Source organism: Taudactylus pleione, unplaced genomic scaffold (assembly GCF_031769625.1).
Source record: "Taudactylus pleione unplaced genomic scaffold, aTauple2 ptg000016l, whole genome shotgun sequence".
Classification (NCBI taxonomy): Eukaryota; Metazoa; Chordata; class Amphibia; order Anura; family Myobatrachidae; genus Taudactylus; species Taudactylus pleione.
In genome coordinates, this window is record NW_028284418.1 from 50,848,749 (window position 1) to 50,869,802 (window position 21,054).

The 21,054-nt window shown below is 43.4% G+C and overlaps 1 protein-coding gene across 2 annotated transcripts in view; it reads right to left on the reverse strand.

The window, feature by feature from the left end:
- LOC148542039 (solute carrier family 22 member 15-like) overlaps positions 1-21,054 on the reverse strand; it is a 208,606-nt gene that overhangs the window by 170,812 nt on the left and 16,740 nt on the right. For both annotated transcript variants that reach the window (XM_088473973.1, XM_088473963.1), the window contains exons 2-3: positions 9,949-10,092; positions 9,190-9,322 (exon numbers count right to left, since the gene is read on the reverse strand). In XM_088473973.1, the coding sequence (XP_088330099.1) occupies positions 9,190-9,322; positions 9,949-10,092 (277 nt within the window). The remainder of the gene's footprint in view (positions 1-9,189; positions 9,323-9,948; positions 10,093-21,054) is intronic.

Genomic DNA, 21,054 nt, shown 5'->3' on the forward strand with positions numbered 1-21,054 from the left:
CATGCTGGACAACCCGACGATAACGTCAGGTTCAGCATGTTTGCAGACAATTGATGTGCCTACACTGAATGACTGCTCGTTCAGTGAAAGCATCACACAGACTGACAAACGACTGCACAATTACAATGTCGTAATCGTGCAGTCGTTTTGTGGTCTGCTAGTGGATGGGCAGCTTAAGGGTTTCCACAGACGTGGAACCTGTTTGGGATACAGACAGATCCAAACAAACACTTCCAAGTACACAGTCATAGTGAATAACCTCACTGAAAACATGAATAGGTTTATCACATGCCACACCACCAGTGTGATACATCTGGTTGGATATGACGGGAGTTTAATATACAGTCAGGTGCATAAATATTGGGACATTGACAGAATTTTCATATTTTGGCCTCTATTCACCACCACAATGGCTTTGAAATGAAACAAACAAGATGCGCTTTAACTGCAGACTTTCAGATTTAATTTGAGGGTAATTACATCCAAATCAGGTGAACGGTGTAGGAATTACGACGGTTTCTGTATGTGCCTCCCACTTTTTAAGGGGCCAAAAGTAATGGGACAAACTAAACAATCCTAAATCAAACTTTCACTTTTTAATACTGTGTTGCAAATCCTTTGCAGGCAATTACAGCCTGAAGTCTGGAACGCATAGACATCACCAGACGCTGGGTTTCATCCCTGGTGATGTTCTGACAGGCCTCTACTGCAAATGTCTTCAGTTCCTGCTTGTTCTTTGGGCATTTTCCCTTCAGTTTTGTCTTCATCAAGTGAAATGCATGCTCAATCGGATTCAGGTCAGGGGATTGACTTGGCCATTGCATAACATTCCACTTTTTAGCCATAAAAAGTGTGAAGCATTTGACTGAATATGAGCATATAATATTGCCTGAAACACTTCAGAATTCATTCTGCTGCTTTTGTCAGCAGTCACATCATCAATAAATACAAGGGAACCAGTTCCATTGGCAGCCATACATGCCCACGCCATGACACTACCACCACCATGCTTCACTGATGAGGTGTTATGTTTTGGATCATGAGCAGTTCCTTTCCTTCTCCATACTCTTCTCTTCCCATCACTCTGGTACAAGTTGATCTTTGCCTCATCTGTCCATAGGATGTTGTTCCAGAACTGTAATGGCTTTTTTAGATGTTGTTTGGCAAACTCTAATCTGGTCTTCCTGTTTTTGAGGCTCACCAATGGTTTACATTTTGTGGTGAACCCTCTATATTCACTCTTGTGAAGTCTTCTCTTGATTGTTGACTTTGACACATATACACCTACCTCCTGGAGAGTGTTCTTGATTTGGCCAACTGTTGTGAAGGGGTTTTTCTTCACCAGGGAAATAATTCTTCTGTCAACCACCACAGTTGTTTTCCGTGGTCTTCCGGGACTTTTGGTGTTGCTGAGCTCTCCGGTGCATTCTTTCTTTTTAAGAATGTTCCAAACAGTTGATTTGGCCACACCTAATGTTTTTGCTCTCTCTCTGATGGGTTTGTTTTGATTTTTCAGCCTAATGATGGCTTGCTTCACTGATAGTGACAGCTCTTTGGATCTCATATTGAGAGTCGACAACAACTGATTCCAAATGCAAATGTCACACCTAGAATCAACTCCAGACCTTTTACCTGCATAACTGATAATGAAATAATGAGGGAATAGCCCACACCTGTCCATGAAATAGCTTTTGAGTTGATAGTCCCATTACTTTTGGCCCCTTAAAAAGTGGGAGGCACATATAGAAACCGTTGTAATTCCTACACCGTTCACCTGATTTGGATGTAATTACCCTCAAATTAAATCTGAAAGTCTGCAGTTAAAGCATATCTTGTTTGTTTCATTTCAAAGCCATTGTGGTGGTGAATAGAGGCCAAAATATGAAAATTCTGTCAATGTCCCAATATTTATGCACCTGACTGTACATAGGGAGAACCACAAGATATTTACCGACTAGGATCAGACATTTAAGAAATATATATACTGCATATAAAAAAAAAAAAAGTGACTACCAACTCATCATCTTTCAGACCACTTTAAATTAAAACACCACTGTTTCATTAATCATATAAAAACGTATTAGAATCCAACATATTAAATCCACTTGGAAAGACAGAAATGTTGAAAAGAATCTATCCTGGGCAGAAATTAAATAGACTTTTTTTTTTGTTAAAAAGTTTTCACTACAGGGATTTAACCAGGACTTTGAACTAAAGTGGTATCTTTAGTCCCTAACATTATTGTATCCCTACAGATTTTATCTACCGGTCCTTCCATAATTAGGTCTTATTCTTGCTATATCACTACAAATGTAAGTTTTATGAAAAAATTGTTTTTATGGTATTTTTGTGATTTATCTATGTAAATTATATATACCACTCACATGTTTTAGATTTCATATATTACAAACCTTTATCTAAAGTGCATCATCCACACCATTAGGGCTCCATAGCAATGAGACGCCTGGCCGGGTAATCAGTTCCACTTCCAGAAACAGTAAACCCGACTGGCATAACAACCCAGATCTCCATAAAACCATCATAAGGAAATAGGCACTCTCGGTCCGGCAAGTAACACAATCCCCGGACCACCATGGCAACAGTGACATCATTAGGGCAACGTCACTTCCAGGTACACCAAAATCCTAAGACGTCATGCACTCAGGAACCACCACAATTGGAATAAGGATGTCCATAGGATATATGAAAGGAAACACACCTATTCATTTTAGAATAACTTTTTCTACTTAAAAACCAATGACACAAGCACTTCTAGTCTCGGCCATACAGGAACTGGAAGTGGGGAGACAAATATATCCTATATTTTAAGTCCTATATAAGCAGAAACTAGTAACATACCTCCATGCCTTGACAAAAAGACTTTGGGATCTCGAAATGAGTTGGAAGGAGGAGGTTACCAGACACCACTTATCCAAATTGCAGACTTGGTTGAGCCATCAGACAATTCCGGAGATTCCATAAACTGTGTTCACCCATAAAAGTATCAGATCCAATCCTGTGCTAGAGCTCCTTAAACTGCTCTCTGCCACCTATCCATTGCCATTGGTCTCCAGTGACTGAAGTGTGGTTCTCACTTCCTGAGCTCCAGCATCTGTACTGTTCTCTCCATTATTTCACCTGAGTGCTGTCCTTCCATTGGATTTAGCCTTTAAGATGCGCTCACCATTCTGCAACTAGGAATTACCATCTGCTCATCTGTTGTCATCTGTGGCCTAATAGCGGGAGACGTGGCCACGTCTCCTTAGAAAAAAAAAAAAAAAGGAAAAACCTATTTGCAGCGCTGCTTCTTTAGGGAGACAAGTGCTGTGAGCCCCTCAGCCCGGCGTAAATCCAGGGGGAGGGGGGCGATCAGTGTGATCGCTCCCCCCCCCACAGGCAGAGGACAGGAGACTGCTGCTACTCAGCGGCAGCAGCAGACTCCCTAATCTCCCACTGCAGCCTAGCACACAACAGCGTGTGCTGGGCTGCTGACAGGTAAGAGGGAGCTGGGGGGCAGCGTCGGACCCGGGCCCCCGCCGGGCTCCTTCAACAAGCCCGGGCAATTAGTACTTGCTCCCCCCCCCCCCTTTCGGCGCCCCTACAGATACCTTACACCAGTGTGCTGTCTGCCTCCAGCAGCAAGGATCCATTCATCATTACAGTCTGCTATACCTAGCCTCCTGCATGCATGCAATCTACAGTATCTTATACCACCTGTGTTCAAGTTCATTCAGCTGTAATCTGCAGACATGCATATTGGTGCGATACAGACTAACCCATGCAGTACGCTTTTGCACTCATTGTACTAGGCTGTTAAAGGTATAGCTACCAATGCCAGGTAGCATACTTAGGCAGACCTAGATTTACTCTGTTCTCCTATATCCCTATACTGAATGAGGAGAAGCATCATTCAAACTCCTAGTTTCATTCACTCTAGTTCTAATCAGTTCTGCCCTGTGGCCCAGTTCTGGGTATTATACAAACTCTGAATCTGACAACATCATCATCAGGTTACATTAAATCAATTATTTCATTAAGTAAATTAGTGGACGTCTATTTACATTACTTAATTGTCATTTACATACAGACTGCTGCAGGAAAGACAATTCTTACATAATTTCTAAATGGATGACTGAGCACGTATGAACAGGCCCCTCTACCCTTTATCTTCTCTACAAAATGATGCTAACTGCACACTTTAATTATGTAACTATGTGAATTCCTATGTGAATTCATATACTGTCTTAATTAGTCTGTACTTTGGATTGTTGTTGTCAATTATAACCCCTTGTACGGCATTGTGGAACACTTGTGGTAACTTATAAATAAAAGCATAATAATGTGTTATATATATATCATACACACACACTGTGTATATATATATATATATATATATATACACACACACACACACACACACACACATACCTCACACAAACTCGGCATTCAGATTTCAAACTGTAATTTATATTCAGGGAATGTTAGTTCCAAAATATTGCAATAATTTGTCCGGCTGACCAGGTGCTCATTAGCGGATATGTCTGGGTGTGGTTCTCTCTCTTTGAGCCAGGACCCATACTCATGGAAGAAGCATAATTTTATTAAAAATCTGTGTGATAGCAGGAGCCAAATGTGGCAGAGCAATGCTCATAATTTTGAGAGTCAGTGTAAGGACTGGCCAGATGGTAAGACCGTGATGTGGAACTAACATTCCCTGAATTTAAAGGAGTTACAGCTTGAAATGTAAGTGCCAAGTTTGTATGATTTTCTTTTCATGTAAATGGTGTGGTCATATACCAAAGGCACCGCAGATGGTTGAGTGCCGTGGAATAAGCCTATTTATATAAATTTTTTGAGGTCACACTAACTAGGGCACCCTGCTTTTCCAAATGTAAGTCAAACTTAGTCAGCTAATTAATTCAAAGGTGCTCATTAACTGATATGTCTGGGTGTGCTTCTGTCTCTTTAAGCCAAGACCCATACTCATTGAAGAAGCATAAATGGTCATACCGGTATACAGTACCAAAGGAACAGCAGATGTTGAGTGCCATGGATTAAGCCTAATATATATAAGTCTCATCGAGGATCAGCACAATCAACCCGGCACCCACCGCCCAGGGGTGCTGGGGACAGCCCCAGGCTATCAGCCTGGGCCTGGGGTGCCCTGGAGAGGGGGACCCCTTTATTGGGGGGTCCCCAGCTCCCCAGGGATCCCCGGCATGGGCTGACTAGCAGTCAGGGGTGATGCTTCGGCTGGGGGGCCCAGAGACAGGGCTCCCCTGGCTGTGGCATCACCCCCCCCCCACGCTAGAAAGAGTCCGGTGCTGGTTCTGTTATATACAGGAGGGACCTTAAGCATTTTTTCCCTCTGTGTTTCCAGAACCAGCTCAGAGCCCAGTTCTGGCTGCGCTGAATACGGAGAACCCCATGTCATTTGTCCCCCGTATTTTGGCAACCAGGACTGGTTCTGAAAAGCCTGATGCTGGTTGTGCTTAATACTGGGAACCCCTAAGTCGTCTGTCCCCTGTATTAAGCACAACCAGTACTGGGTCTCCAAAGCCTGATGCTGGTTGTTTTTTTGGGGGGCGGGGCCACGCCATTTATTTATTTTTTTTAACACAGAAGCAGGTATCACGGATCTTCCAGATCGGAGCCTGCATCTCTGTGCTGCTACCTCCCCCGGGACCAAATGCCTGCCCCACGTCCGAATGCAATGCCAGCCGCACCGCCACCGCTAAGGCCCGCTACCATCCCGGCCGCAGCTAACGCCCGCTAAATCCCCCCCCCTCCCCCCCCTGCGCCTTGCCTCCGGGTCCTGCTGCAGCTAACGCCAGCTTCCTTTCCCCGAGCCCACCACTGATAAAGCCCGCAAACGACGGCCATCTTTGTGCACCCCAGTGAAGCCACAGTTATTACACCAGCTGGAGGCTCCTACTGCGGCTGCGCAACAAGTTGAAAAGTACTATCTATTCAATGGCGCATTCTTGAGGTAATCGTTTAAAAACTGTAACTTTCTAATGTACCTGAACCCAAAAAGCACGTAACCTGGCACAATAGCTACCTAATGAAACAAACCCCAAGTCTAAATTTGTCCCCTACCCTGAGTTATGCCTTCCCAAAAAACCCCCATAGACTACAGCAGAAAAGTGGTCCTAACTGAGAATGTCAGAAAAATGTGACAGTTGGAATTTTAGATTACTCCCAAATCCTCATTTTTTATGTTTATGCCCTGAAATTTGGCATGCAACACCGAGCGAAAATTCTACCCGCCCATGCCAAATTTCAGCTCGGTACCTCCTCCAATAGCTTTTGAGGTGTAGCTCCTTAAACACCCTGCCCCCCCTCCAGAATTCTCTATGGGAGAATTGACGTTTTTTACACGCAGCCTTAATATAAAGGCACAACTGTGCCCATATATATATATTATAATATATATATATATATATATATATATCCACACACACACACATATATACACACACATACACTTGATATTCACTTTTATTAATAATAGCTACATTGTTCTCTCCTCTGTATCTGGCCGAATTACTCTATTTGTACATCAGATGATAATGTATTAAAATGTGTTTTTTTACATTATTTGGTTGTGTACAATTAGGTTAATGCCACTTCTGCATCAAGTATTAACACACAGCGATTGCTATGAACACTGGTATGGCTGAGGTAAATAGCATTCTTTGTAGAACGTTTACATCTCAAGAGGTCTACAAATGAACACGTGATCACAAATGTTTACAGTACCTTGTGCACTTTTTCCTATACACGCCAAAGTCACATGAGTGTACACCTTTAAATGAGCCATGTAGCTTTTAGATTGAATTAAATATGCCCATCATGCTATCTTTTCACGCCTCTGCAGCAAGTTGCCATGTTCCAAGCCTGTTGTTTATCCAGCTAGGTACACCAAGTTTGAGTGAAGGCTTGGTGTGCTAAAATACATGGTGTGTATTGGTGGCAGGGCTGGACTAAGGGCAGGGCGACAGGGGCGGTCGTCCCGGAGCCCCCACACACTGCCCGCGGCCACATCCTCATAATAAACTATTTTTTAACATCTTTTAACGGTGCCGCGGCTTGCGATTAGGCCCCGCCCCTCCCACAACTTTGCTCTGCCCCCTTTTCAAACTGACCGGGCACGCATGTTCCTACCTCCTTTATCAGCTCCTTTCTCTGCCCACACACAAGGCAGCTGGGGCCCAGGACCTGCTTCCTCTGCTCTGGTCAGTGGGCGCTGTGAGCACCATGTAGCGAGAATGAGCAGAACACTGCAGCCGGAAGGTAGGGGGCTGTCTGGGTGCTGGTAGTGCAGTAGGGGGGTTCCTGGATGCTGGTAGTGTAGGAGGGGGTGCCTGGGTGCTGGTAGTGCAGGAGGGGGGTGTCTGGGTGATTGTAGTGCAGTAGGGGGTTCCTGGATGCTGGTAGTGTAGGAGGGGGTGCCTGGGTGCTGGTAGTGTAGGAGGGGGGTGTCTGGGTGCTGGTAGTGCAGTAGGGGGTTCCTGGATGCTGGTACTGTAGGAGGGGGTGCCTGGGTGCTCGTAGTGCAGGAGGGGGGTGTCTGGGTGATGGTAGTGCAGGAGGGGGGTGTCTGGGTGATGGTAGTGCAGTAGGGGGGTGTCTGGGTGATGGTAGTGCAGTAGGGGGGTGTCTGGGTGCTGGTAGTGCAGTTGGGGGGGTACTGGATGCTGGTACTGTAGGAGGGGGTGCCTGGGTGCTGGTAGTGTAGGAGGGGAGTGTCTGGGTGATGGTAGTGCAGTAGGGGGTGCCTGGGTGATGGTAGTGCAGTAGGAGGGTGCCTGGGTGATGTTAGTGCAGTAGGAGGGTGCCTGGGTGATGGTAGTGCAGTGGGGGGTGCCTGGGTGATGGCAGTGCAGTAGGGGGGTGCCTGGGTGATGGTAGTGCAGTGAGGGGTGCCTGGGTGATGGTAGTATAGTAGAGGGGTGTCTGGGTGATGGTAGTGTATGAGAAGAGTGTCTGGGTGATGGTATTGTTTGGGGGAATATCTGAGTGCTGTTGGGGTGATGAGTGCAGTAGGGGGGTTCCTGGATGCTGGTAGTGTAGGAGGGGGTGCCTGGGTGCTGGTAGTGTAGGAGGGAGGTGTCTGGGTGCTGGTAATGCAGTAGGGGGTTCCTGGATGCTGGTACTGTAGGAGGGGGTGCCTGGGTGCTCGTAGTGCAGGAGGGGGGTGTCTGGGTGATGGTAGTGCAGGAGGGGGGTGTCTGGGTGATGGTAGTGCAGTAGGGGGGTGTCTGGGTGCTGGTAGTGCAGTTGGGGGGTTACTGAGGCGAAGCAGGAAGCACTACCGATGAGATGTATGAACATCTCATCGGCCAGAGCGGCTGAGCGATAACTCCCGCCTCCGGCGCTCCCCTCTAGAGACCACAGTGCCTAGTGCTGATGCGCTGTGTCTCAGTCCTGGCCGGCTCCGGTGAGCATGCGCGGGATCTCGCAAATGTCGCGAGATCCCCGCGTGCAGCCTGGGTCCGGCAGCCGCCGCAGCAGGGACAACGCTGTCCCTGCTGTGGGGATAGGGCTGCGCCAGGCTGTAGCTGTCGATAGCGACAGCTACAGCGGGCTGAACGGTCAGGAGATCTGACCGTTCATACATTGCCCAGGATATCGGCGCTGCTATCTTGTAGAAGATAGCAGCGCCGATAATGACAGAGGTGCACAGCGCCCATGTTATTTACCGCCAAACTCCCGATCATACATCGGGTAAAAGCGGTATCAGCGCACATAACGTGCTCTGATACCGCTTCTGAGCTCCTTACATCTCCCCCAGGGACTGATGTTAGTGACCGAAATATTCCCTGTAAAGCGCTGTGGACAGTAGAGGCTCTAGGCACGGGCAAGCCGGGCCGTCACCCGGAGCACCATTGTATCCGACAGGCACTAGAAACGCCCACGCTCCCGCCCGGCGCTATTGTGTTTATGTAACTTTAGGGGGCGGGAGTTGATGAGGGAAGGGGCGATAACACAGGACGGCGCTGGGCGCTGCAAAGCCTAGCGCCGGCCCTGGCTGAGGCATATGTGTGCGCTATATATATATCCAACACTGCTACAATATTATCTAGCAGTATATGGACAGTAAGCATGCATTTACCAAAACGAATAAACCAAATACTATTGCTGCATGTTCCAATAGCAGAACACAGGTTAAACATATCCACCTACCTGTTAAATATACTGGTCTCCTTCCTAGTTTATCAGACAGAGGTCCAAATATAATGTTTCCAATAAGGAGACCCGCAAACAATAGTGAAGATGCCAGACTGACCTTATACGCTTCATGCTTTATTAAGTGCCACTGTAGATTTAAAAAATATTTTTTTATACATTTTGGATATAAAAAATTAAGTATACAAAGGTCATTTACGTTTAAAACCATAAACTCCAGCTTATGTTTTCATGGAACCTCATATAACAGAAGATAAAAACAGAACACAAATATAGTATAGTTGCATAGCTCCCAACATTTGCTAATTCAGATTGGGACGCGGGAGTCAAGCCCACGTTAGGGGTGTGTCTGCTTCATTGTAGGTGTGGCCACACCCCTAGTCGAAGTGCTCAGTAATTCTGTAGGACTAGGCAGGAGTACCCACCCTCCTTGCTCCTAAAACATCACTGAATTGCCGCACACACTGGAGCAACTGAATCAGCTGCATGTAACATGTGCCCTCAAGTCAGGACTGTCACTCCGAAATCAGAAATTGCTGAGAGCTATGCAATCGCTAACAATGGACTATATAGCTACTGGAAAGGGACACTTGAGCTGTACACTACAACATGATTATAATGTAACTATTAAGTTATAAACCACAGATTATATTATAATAACATATAGTAACATTTTTAGTCAATATACAGAATAACTGACATGGTACTGTCTGCTTTTTTCATGTTAATACAATCTAATGCATAAAATATACTTGCCTCCGATACTATTGAAGTGAAGTTGTCAGAAAATCGAACATGTTTAATAAAGTCTTTGTCGACATGACCTTCTTCCTTGTCAATATGGTATTCTGGCACAGCCCCCACAATGACAATCAGCATTGACTGGCATGCCACATAAACCTTAAAGCAACAAATAACAGCAATGATCAAACCAGAACTTATTTCAGGACTCCTAGTGAAACACTTGCATCTATTTTAGTATGCATATACAATTAAGTCATCACAACATGCCAGGGGATAAATACATTCGTAAAACTTTCCTTATAGAAAACTGGTGAAATATATTTGCAGAACAGCAGGTGGGAAGATGTGTCGAACGACTGCCGGGCATGCATGCCATAACGATGTGTACGGTACATTGTCCTGATCTGCATCAGAACGATATATCGTACTATACATTGTATAGTGTGTACCCAGCTTAAGATAATGCAGCACATTGTAGTCAAAATATGATGTGACCATATATATATATATATATATATATATATTGTATATACTTTACTATGAGTGCCATTATTTACTGTATTCTACAGCCTTTCACACAAGAAATCTTTAGACAATGGGTACAGCTACAAGGATAAAAATATGGCACAGAAACCACATGGTCTCTATACTGCAATAGTCCCCTTCTAGATCGGACATGGCGTGCTGAAATTGGAACACTATGAGTAAAATCTCGCGTCTGGATAGGGCCTGTGTATAACCCAAATATTCCTCATTTTCTACCATTAAAATAAAAATTGCAGTGTGAATTTTTTATACGTTATTGGTTGTTCCATGTTAAAATAGTACCAACAGCAGTTTATAGTGTTCACTCTAGCACCCTGCACCTGTCACAACCCGTGCAGTTCCTCTTTCCTGCCTGGGGTGTCACTCTCTGCTCTAGTACCTTCAGCAGTTTGTTACATTAGCTGAGGATGCTAAAAGCACCAGAGCAGAGAGTGACACCCCAGGCAGGAAAGAGGACAGGTTGTGAAAGGTGCAGGGTGCTAGAATGAACACTAGCAGTAGTTCACAATATCAATGATCTCTTATACTAAGTGATACCAACTGAAATAGGCATTACGGTGTTTGCAGTTCAGTCCATTTGTAGGGATTGGAGACTAGAGTTAAGGGTCCTGAAAGTGTTGCAAATTTGTGTATTATTTTTTCTATGTAGACAGGTGTAGGGTATCCAAATGTAATCAGAACTCAGAAAACATACAGAAACTGTGAGTCATTAATCTGCAGTAATGAATGGTGAAGTGTCTTTCAGTGCAGCTACGATGGAATGCATTATTTTACATAAATATTAATGTGGCAATAAGTGGTGCAGCGATACATACCTTAACCTATATGCAGAGGGATGGCCTACATCAGCAAGGTCATTAATAACCCTTTCAGAACAATTTAATGTGTGACATTTACCAGACTTTAGAAATATACTGCAGAAATTAATGTGTCACCTCTGATCTTTAGACAATCAATTAACAGTGGACTCATTTGCATAATGAGATTCCACAGGATGGTTGGCGGTGTACACTAAAGAAAATCCTTGTATCGTAACCAACAGTCTCATAGAAACATAGAATTTGACGGCAGATAACAACCACTTGGCCCATCTAGTCTGACCTTTTTTACCTTTTGGTGACCTCAACCCTATGTGATCCTCAGTTCTTTGTAAGGATATCCTTATGCTTATCCCAAGCATGGTTAAATTGTTCTACTGTCTTATGCTGCCCATCCACTAGAAGACAGGCAAAAGACTGCACGATTACAACATTGTAATGGTTCAGTCGTTTGTCAGTCTGTGATGTGCCTACACTGAATGAGCAGTCGTTCAGTGCAGGCTCATCTATCATCTGCAAACATGCTCTCGATGATAGAGGTCTAAAAGACAAGCGGGAGTGTGCATCGCTGGTCATTTTAGACATTTTTGTTTTTAGTTATCGTTCAATCGCTCAATTTAATCTTCTAGTGGATGGGCACCTTAAGCCTCTACCACCTCTGTTGGGAGGCTATTCCAATTACCTAATACTCTTTCTGTGAAAATTTCCTCAAATTTCCTTTCAATCTACCTCTCTCCAGTTTCAATGCATGGCCTCGTGTTTTAGTACTTTTCTTCTTTTGAAGAATGTCTACTTCCTGCACCTTGTTAAAACCCATGATATAGTTGAACGTTTCTATCATGTCCCCCCTTTCCCTTCTCCGCGGCTCTTAAATCGTATCGTATGAACAGATGTGCAGCCTATATTATCCATCGTAATCGTATGCAGATCGTGTTTGAAAAAAGCACCAAATCGTGTGGCTGGGACTGCCGGGGAGTTCAAGAAAAAATGTACGATAAATCGCATCGTACTAGTGTATGGCCAGCATTAGTCTTTCCTGGTAAGTTTTGTGATGTAGGCCATGCAACATTTTAGTTGCCCTTCTTTGTACAGTCTCTAGTGTATTTATATCTTTCTGGAGATTTGAACTCCAGAACTGATCACAGTATTCTAGATGAGGCCGTACCAATGATCTATACAGTGGCATTATATGATATTGCAGTGGTAGTAGATGATCTTGTCACTGCCAAGGCTAAAGGCCATTACTCACTCCTAATTCTTCTAGATCTCTCTGCTGCTTTTGTCACTGTTGACCACTCTCTTCTCATACAAACACACCAATCCCTAGGTCTTAAGGACCCAGCTCTTACTTGGTTCTCTTCCTACCTATCTGATCGCTCTTTTACTGTTCGTTTTTCTGGCTCTGCCTCCTCTTCGCTACCTCTATCAGTTGGAGTACCGCAAGGCTCTGTCTTAGGTCCTCTGCTATTCTCAATCTATACCACCTCTCTTGGCAAACTAATCCGCTCCTTTGGATTTCAGTACCATCTGTATGCGGATGATACTCAAATCTACCTATCCTCCCCAGATTTGTCACCATCTGTATTGGTCTGCGTCACTGAATGTCTTTCTGCCATTTAATCTTGGCTGTCATCTCGCCAGCTGAAACTTAATATTTCTAAAACATAATTAATTATATTTCCACCGGCCAATAACAGTTACCAAACTGATCTCTCAATCACGGTTGATAACTCGACAATCCACCCTGCCCCACAAGCTCGCTGCCTTGGTGTCATCCTTGAATTTGAACTGTCCTTTGTTTCCCACATTCTATCTATCTCAAAATCATGTTACATACATCTAAAAGCATATCCAAAATTCGACTATATCTCACACAAGACACTGCAAAAACTCTAATCCATGCACTCATTATTTCCCGCATTGACTATTGTAATAGTCTCCTTACTGGTCTAACCAAAAACAGGCTATTGCCATTACAATCCATTATGAATGCAGCTGCAAGGCTTATCTTCCTTTCCAAACGTTCATCGTCTGCTGCCCCGCTCTGTCAGTCCCTCCATTGGTTGACGGTTTTCTACCGTATTCAATACAAAATACTTTTACTTACACATAAGGCCATTAACCAAACCACACCAACATACATCTCTTCACTCATCTCAAAATATCTCCCAACTCTAACCTCTCCGCTCAGCACAAGATCTGCATCTCTCTTCCCCACACATTACTTGCTCCCATTCACGGTTACAGGACTTTCTTCGGGCGGCACCCACTCTATGGAATACCTCTACCACGCACAATAAGACTTACATCTAGTCTCCAATCCTTCAAGCATTCCCTGAAAACTCACCTCTTCAGGCAAGCTTATCAGATTCCAGAACCGCTCACATAACCGTCATAGCTTCCATGTCGAATTACATCCCCTTTCACAGTCCACACATAACCTCACACACTGTCTTTCTTTCACATCATCCTGACATTTGGCCGACATTCCTGTGTGACTGGATCGTGCAGCCCACCAAGAAACTCTGCAGTGTAGCTGGACCAAATTGCAATATATAGCACCTATCCTTGTGTATCAATGCCTACTTCCTTATAGATTGTAAGCTTGCGAGCAGGGCCTTCCTACCTATAGATCTGTCTGTTATTACCCAGTTTTGTTCTATTAATGTTTCTAATTGTAAAGCGCAACGGAATATGCTGCACTATAAGAAACTGTTAATAAATAAATAATAATCACTTCGTTTTTCCTGCTACTGATTCCTCTCCCTATGCAACCAAGCATTTGACTTGCCTTTCTCATTGCTTTGTTACAATGCTTACCTTCATTTTCGTGAGGAGGCCCATCGGTCAGCATGCACCATATCCCCAAGAAGAGACCTCACTTCTGCCAATGTTCAACCTAGCATTGGTGATCTGGACTTTGTTTTCATTCCACTTTATTTTATTCCTTGAAATTTCTCGTAACTGGTGAGACCTTTTAAAATTATCATCTTTGTAACTTTTTTTTTTTGCTTTGAAGTATTCTTGAAATTAAAGTCTAATTTCTAGTTCTGATTTCTGTGTTCTTCTGAGCTTATGCTACAGAAAAAGAAGTTACAAAATTGATCATTTAGAAGGTCTCAGGGATCATATGAACACAGGACCTCGTATATAAATATTTATAAATCTAAATTTCAAATCTCATAATTATGAAGATAGATTCATTAGAACTCTCCCACCTCCCTGTGCTCAAAAGATAACATTTATAAAAGATCATATAACAATAACTGGAGACATTTTATATGTGCATTTTAGTGATTTTGTTGTGTTCCCACAAGAGCCCTGCACAGCAGTTAAGGGGCCTATCCATTAGCAGATGTTTTTCTGAAAGATGAACAACAAAAGATATCTATTGAAAATTCCGGTGGCTGTGCTGAAAGATGGAAGAAATGTAAAAAAAAAGCTGAGAAGTATGCTCATTGGGCTACCACCTGAACGCAGGGCAGATATAAGCTATAAACAGTCTCTGTATATTCGCAACTTTAAAATAAAACTTCCCATAAAATATTTAACATAATATAAAGCATTTTGAATCTTGCTTTAAAAATTATTCCTTAGCAGGATTTTATTTTTTCCCTTGTTTTATCAGAACAGTGTAGGCCTTCATGTGAGGCTATAGCACTCCCCTGAGGTTTCAGCAGTTTGTGTCTCTCAAGACATAGAAACTGCCAGCACTCACAGCTGGAAATTCCCATTGGGCATAAAAGAAAAGCAGAGAATGCAAGCACATATCAACTAGCTGATAAGGTCAGATCTTATCTTTTGCATTATTCCATATTATCTATGCTCCCGAATATTACTATCACCATATAACAGGACTAGAATAAAGCAGACAAATATGTCACGTTACTCTACAAAACCGATTCGGGTTACAAGACAGAAGAATAGAAACATGAGAGATAATGAGAAAATTCTTTCTATTTATCTGTAAAAGCTTGTGGTCTGTGCTAAAGCTATATAGCAAATAGGATGCACCATGATGTATTATTAACAAAAACACAAGTTAAAAGACATTTAACATTGTATTTTCATTTGCAATATAACTAAAAAGGTAAGCTAGTTTTGTGTTATCAGCCACTTTGAGAAAAGATTTGTCCATACAAAAGGAATGTACAGTACCACTGTTAATAAAATAAATAATACACACAATGGATCTTTATGCCATAATGGACAAGATGTCACTATGGACAGCAACAAAATTCAAAGAAGTTGACTACATTCGAATTGATGGGAAGTTCTGCTCTGTGAGGGAAAATATCTCCCCTCTCAACCCCAACTTTGGGCCTGATTCAGACCCACTCGCGAGCGGCTGTCCGCTCGCAAGTGGGTCGATGTTCTGGACTGAGCATGCGCACGACGTAGGGAGCTCCGTCGTGCGCATGCGCCAGACGCGATGAGCGAAGGAAAGTCCTTCGCTCGTTGTGTCCAATCAAAGGGGGCATGCTGTCAATGTTGATTGACAGCACGCCCCCTTTGGTAGGCGTGCCTCCCTGACGGGGGCGTTCCCACGGGAACGCCTCCCATCAAAAGTCGGCCCACTGACATCACTAGTGATGTCAGTGGGAGTGATTTTGGCTCTGATAGAGCCAAAATCACTCCGGAGCTTGCGGTTGAAAACCTCAACCGCAGGCTCCGGCTCGCAGTTTCGATGGTCTCGATGGTCACGACCATCGCGGCCATCAAACTGCACGCTCGTATAGCCTGTGGGTGGTGACCCACAGCTATACGAGCGTCCAGGAGGACGCTCCATTTTCATGGAGACCGGCCCTCATTCAGAGCGTGCGCTCTGCTCAGAGCGTACGGCTCTGAATGAGGGCCTTTATCTGAATTATTTCATGTATTCATATGATCCAATATAAACTGCTTTTAATTGCACATAAGGCTATCAAGAAAAATACACCACCATACAGTTCTTAAATCAACTCAAAATATCGACCAACTCGACACCTCTGCTATGCGCAAGATCTCTGTCTCAATTGCACGCATTGCTTGCTCCCATTAACTTATCCTCCAAACCTTCAAGCGTAAAACTCACCTCTTCACGCAAGCTTATCAACACCTCAATCACCTACGTAACAACCATATTATAAATAATTATGGGATATACCCAATTATCTCTCCTGTACACAGTTCACACAAAACTTACATTTGTTCTCTGTCTACACATGCAAACTTTGTCAACAGACCTACAATGCTCTGTTAATAGAACATATACTTAACCAGGAACTTTTTATGCTTGCAATCTGGCTGGACCAATAAAAACATCAGGGAAAAGCTGTTGGGTGTAACCTGTATACACGGGGAAACTCTCTATTATGTCACTGCTGAAGTGTAGTTACTGTTGAATTCATTGCTTCTTTGATGTATGATGTTATATTGGGGAGAGATTTTTCCCATTTCTGTCAGCTTTGGGAAACCCAATTTATTATAGACCCGTTTGATAATGCTACAATTACAGTGGCAGTTGGAATGTTCCCGAGTATGAAGTGTTCCATTTTCCAGGCATGATTGGGGACTCAGAAAATAACGAGAGTAGCAGTGAAGAGCAGAATGATGTATCCCTGCTGGTGTAGAAAATGTTGTTGAGCCAGTTGACTGTATGCCTGATCTTGAAGTGAGAAAATATATTTTTGCCTGAGATGTAAAAGTGGTGGATGGAAACCCAGTAGAGCTGGATAGTAGGTTGTCATATCCTCACATGGCAGTACAGCAAGATTTGTTTTACCAAGTGTCCAAAAAGGGAGAAAATATTGTGGAACAATTGGTGGTTCCTAAGGAATATAGAAGAACGGTGTTGGACCTGGCTCATGGTCAAATAACTGCAGAACATCTAGGGGTAGGGAAAACCTCAGAGAGAATTTTGCTGTGGTTTTTCTGTCCAGGAGTCCATAAAGATGTATCTTAACACTGTGCATCCTGCCCCGAGTGTCAGTACCATGCTCTGGCCACATTATAGAAGTCTGCATGTCCCATACCCAATTATTGAAGTCCATCTTGAGAGAATAGCTATGGATTTGGTTGGACCTCTAATAAAGTCTGCTTGGGAACATCAGTATATTTTGGTGGTAATGGATTCCACTACCAGATATCCGGAAGCTATACCATTGCACAATTAGTCAACAAATACAACTGCTTGGGAACTAGTACATATCTTTAGCAGAGTGGGAATGCCTAAGGAATCCTAACTGATCAGGGTACCATATTTATGTCAAGAATCATGCAAGAATTGGGTTGCCTGTTTAAGGTTACTCAGCTAAGGCCTCAGTTACCCCAAAACGGAGGTGTCCCGCCACCATTGGGGGGGGAGTGAGAGGCCAGAATCCCTGTTGGCTGACGGAGATTTCCTGGTCTCTTTTACTCATCTGCAGCGGCGGGCTTGCATGACCCCATGGTCACTCAGCCAGCCGAAGGGATCGCAGATGATCTGATGCTGCATTCCTGGAAGCAGCTCGGTTCAGTAATGCATGCAGGTGTGAGGTCTCCTGCCGCATTACCATATTTCAGCTATTGCAGCAACAAACATGTTAGCAGCTGCGATAGCATATCGGTCCGTAGCTGAATCATCCCCTCTGTTCTGCAGTGATTTCGGAAACTGAAGTGATTTTGGAAGCTATACTGATTTCTGTTCTGTAAGTCAGTCTGCTCCTGATACCCCATCCCAAATGTTGTGAGAATATGCCGGTCTGCATGTGCTAGTTATCCAGGTTATAGGTGAAGACAATGTATAACACTGAAGGCTGCAGGTGTACTTTAGGATCCAGCCTTCAACCCGGGTAACACCAGGTATCACAGCAAGTAAATAATATTTTGGAGCCAAGTGTGGCAATCACCATTTACTTGACTTGTAAACAACGAGCAATCATGGCTCGTTAGGTGTCCAATAAAAATGAATAATCATAGTCGTGTTGGGACCAGTAATCCCAACGCTACTTTTATTAGTGAGGCATGCACACGATCATTAGAGTCTGATACAAAATGCTATATTAGAGCGCATGAAATTAAATAAGAATCACTCTGTAGCCACAGAAGGCAGAACAATACACAATAAAAAGATGAACTATAATTCTCTGTTACATAACAATTTCAGGAATATCGTTCAGTTAAGTGGCAATAGACAAGAAAGGTCAGCAATGTACACAAGATAAAAGAAAGTGTAATACATTATTCTCTGTGGACATTTTTTTCTAGATATAAACGCAGATGTTACTCAACAAGTATTTATATAAAAAAAACTAACTTGTAACACAAAACTTTTGAATATAGGCCCAGTGATTCTCAGCACATTATAGTAAATATGTTTTTAAAAAGTGAGTTTTTTTTAATACACTAACAATATTCATTTCTGTCTCTCTTTCTTAAAAGCCATTATAGAGTTATTATATGGATACAATTATGCATTTTATTTTCCCATCAGGAATTCAAAATATGCTTGTAAGATGCCAATTTGTCATTTCACATAATGCAACACATTGGAAGCCAGAGATGCATTGTGAATGGTGGTAAATGACATGATTCTATGAAAGGACCCTATTCAGCCCCAGCAGCATCTTTTGTTCTTCCCCTGCCTTTCAGAGCAGAGTGTACTTCCAATATAGGAAGGAAGAGCCCGACATAGAAAGCGTCTGTTATGACAAAAAGAAAATAAAAATATTCTATTCACTTTGGAAACCATTCATAAAATATTATTCACAATAAAGTCTTACATTTGCAGACAGTTCATGGCACATACAGATGTGTCCTCACCCATCTGTGCTGCACTTGCATTAAATAGCCTCTATCGGCGCGGCTGGTACCGTGAGATTCTGCTAGCACCGGGGGTCTATTTTGCTGAAAATGCATCTAAGTCGCAATGTGATGCGACAAAGCAGCATCGGGAGACTGTGCTGATTAATTTGATATGCGACACTTCTATATCTGTGTGCGACTCTCTGAATCAGCACGCAATGTGCTACGATGCAACGCCCGCAGCTTTTTTCCACTCCACGTTCTATTTACAGACTTAGTCGCACACAGATATACAAGGGTCACATTTGAAATTAATCAGCACAGTCTCCTGGTGTTTCCTAGTCACATTGCATTGCAACAGACATTTTCTGCAAAAAAAATGCAGACGCTAGCAGAGTTGCACAGGACCTGGCGGCTCACTCACGCCAGGCAAGTCGTGTTGCGTGGCATATTGAGGCTAAATGTATGAGGACACATCTGCACAGAAGACACTAAGGGGCACATATGAGCCAGTTGCAGTAGGCCTATTCTGCTCCTTCTTTCATAGGCTGCAAGTAGATATCAGCTAGCAGGAGGTAATGTGCAAAGCCTTCTGAACCTGCCCCTGAGATTGTGTTAGTCATGTAGCCCTTCAAACCAACAATTCAAACCTCCTTTTTAGAAAATGTGGAAATGGGAAGTTCAGGGGGTTATGGTGGTGCAATTCAGGTCATCTGGGCCCCAGTGATTCGCGACATCGTACAATCCCTCTCTCTTCACAAGAGACATGTTGGAGGGTAGCCTGCTCTTCATTAGTACTCCCTAAAATTTGGGAGGGTAGGAACTTATGCTTCATCAGCATCATTCTAATGCCTCAGGGCCTGATTTAGATTGGATCGCAATGCTGCGTTCGCACGCAGCCGGACAATGATACATTATGCACATGCGTACTGGCATGCGATCGCAGCCAGTACGCAGACCCATCACTCATTGTCAGGAAACGGCGTTTGTGGGTGATGATGGGGGTGGTCGTGCGAAAGCAGGCGTGTCTGTGCGTTCAAATGCCGTTGCAGCGGCGTGCATAAATTATTCACAGCAAACCCATGAGTTTAGCAACTTCTGCAGCAGGGTCATGTCAACCACAAGTGTGCGTGCAGCTCCGATGTTACCGATGATTATACATAAATGCTCATTAGTAAGGATGTGAGAAGAGGGTAAGGGGGCAACATTATGTAGTGCGGGGTGTCTGCATCTTGTGCTGCGATGGGAGTGCGAATGCATTCATTAGCATATATTCGCAGCGGTGGGGTGCGTGCGAACGCAGTATTGCGATCCAACCTCAATCAGGTCCTCAATCACTAGGGGTCCAAATCCTTTATTTCCCTCAAGTGGTCTACACAAAATGAATACTATACCAGACAAAAATGTGGAGGAAGGGGTGTGCGAAAATGAAGGCTATTTCTTTAAAATTGCTGAAATGGGCAAATGCCCACTAAAACTCCTGTTCAACACAAAATAACCTGATGAAAATTAAATGCTTACTGGTTTCAGTCCAGATTTGCACATTTCAGCAATATTAGTAAATATGCCTCAGTGTACTGCATTATTTGTTATAATTCCCTAAATGAGCCATAACTATGGCTCTTGCTGCTCAAACCAAGTGACAGGATCAGCCTGTTTCAGGCCACCTATAGTCATCCTTCTAGATTGCCAACACAATCTAACTACTGTAGTAGTAATCTGGCCTTAACCCAAGTTCATCAGAACCAAGCCTTATCAATTTAGTAAATATAATCAGCAACCCTGAGGCATCAGTAACCTTGAAATGTTTCACATTTTCCCACTTATCCTCTTAGAAATAAAAGCATTTTAAGGGATCACTAGAGAATGCAAATTGGACACGTGTGAATTAAAAGGAAATAAGTTCAATTTGTCACTGGTAGCCTTACTGCTGCTGCATTTATAAATATGAATAGAAACTCAGGTAAAAAGATTTACAAAATCAGAAAAT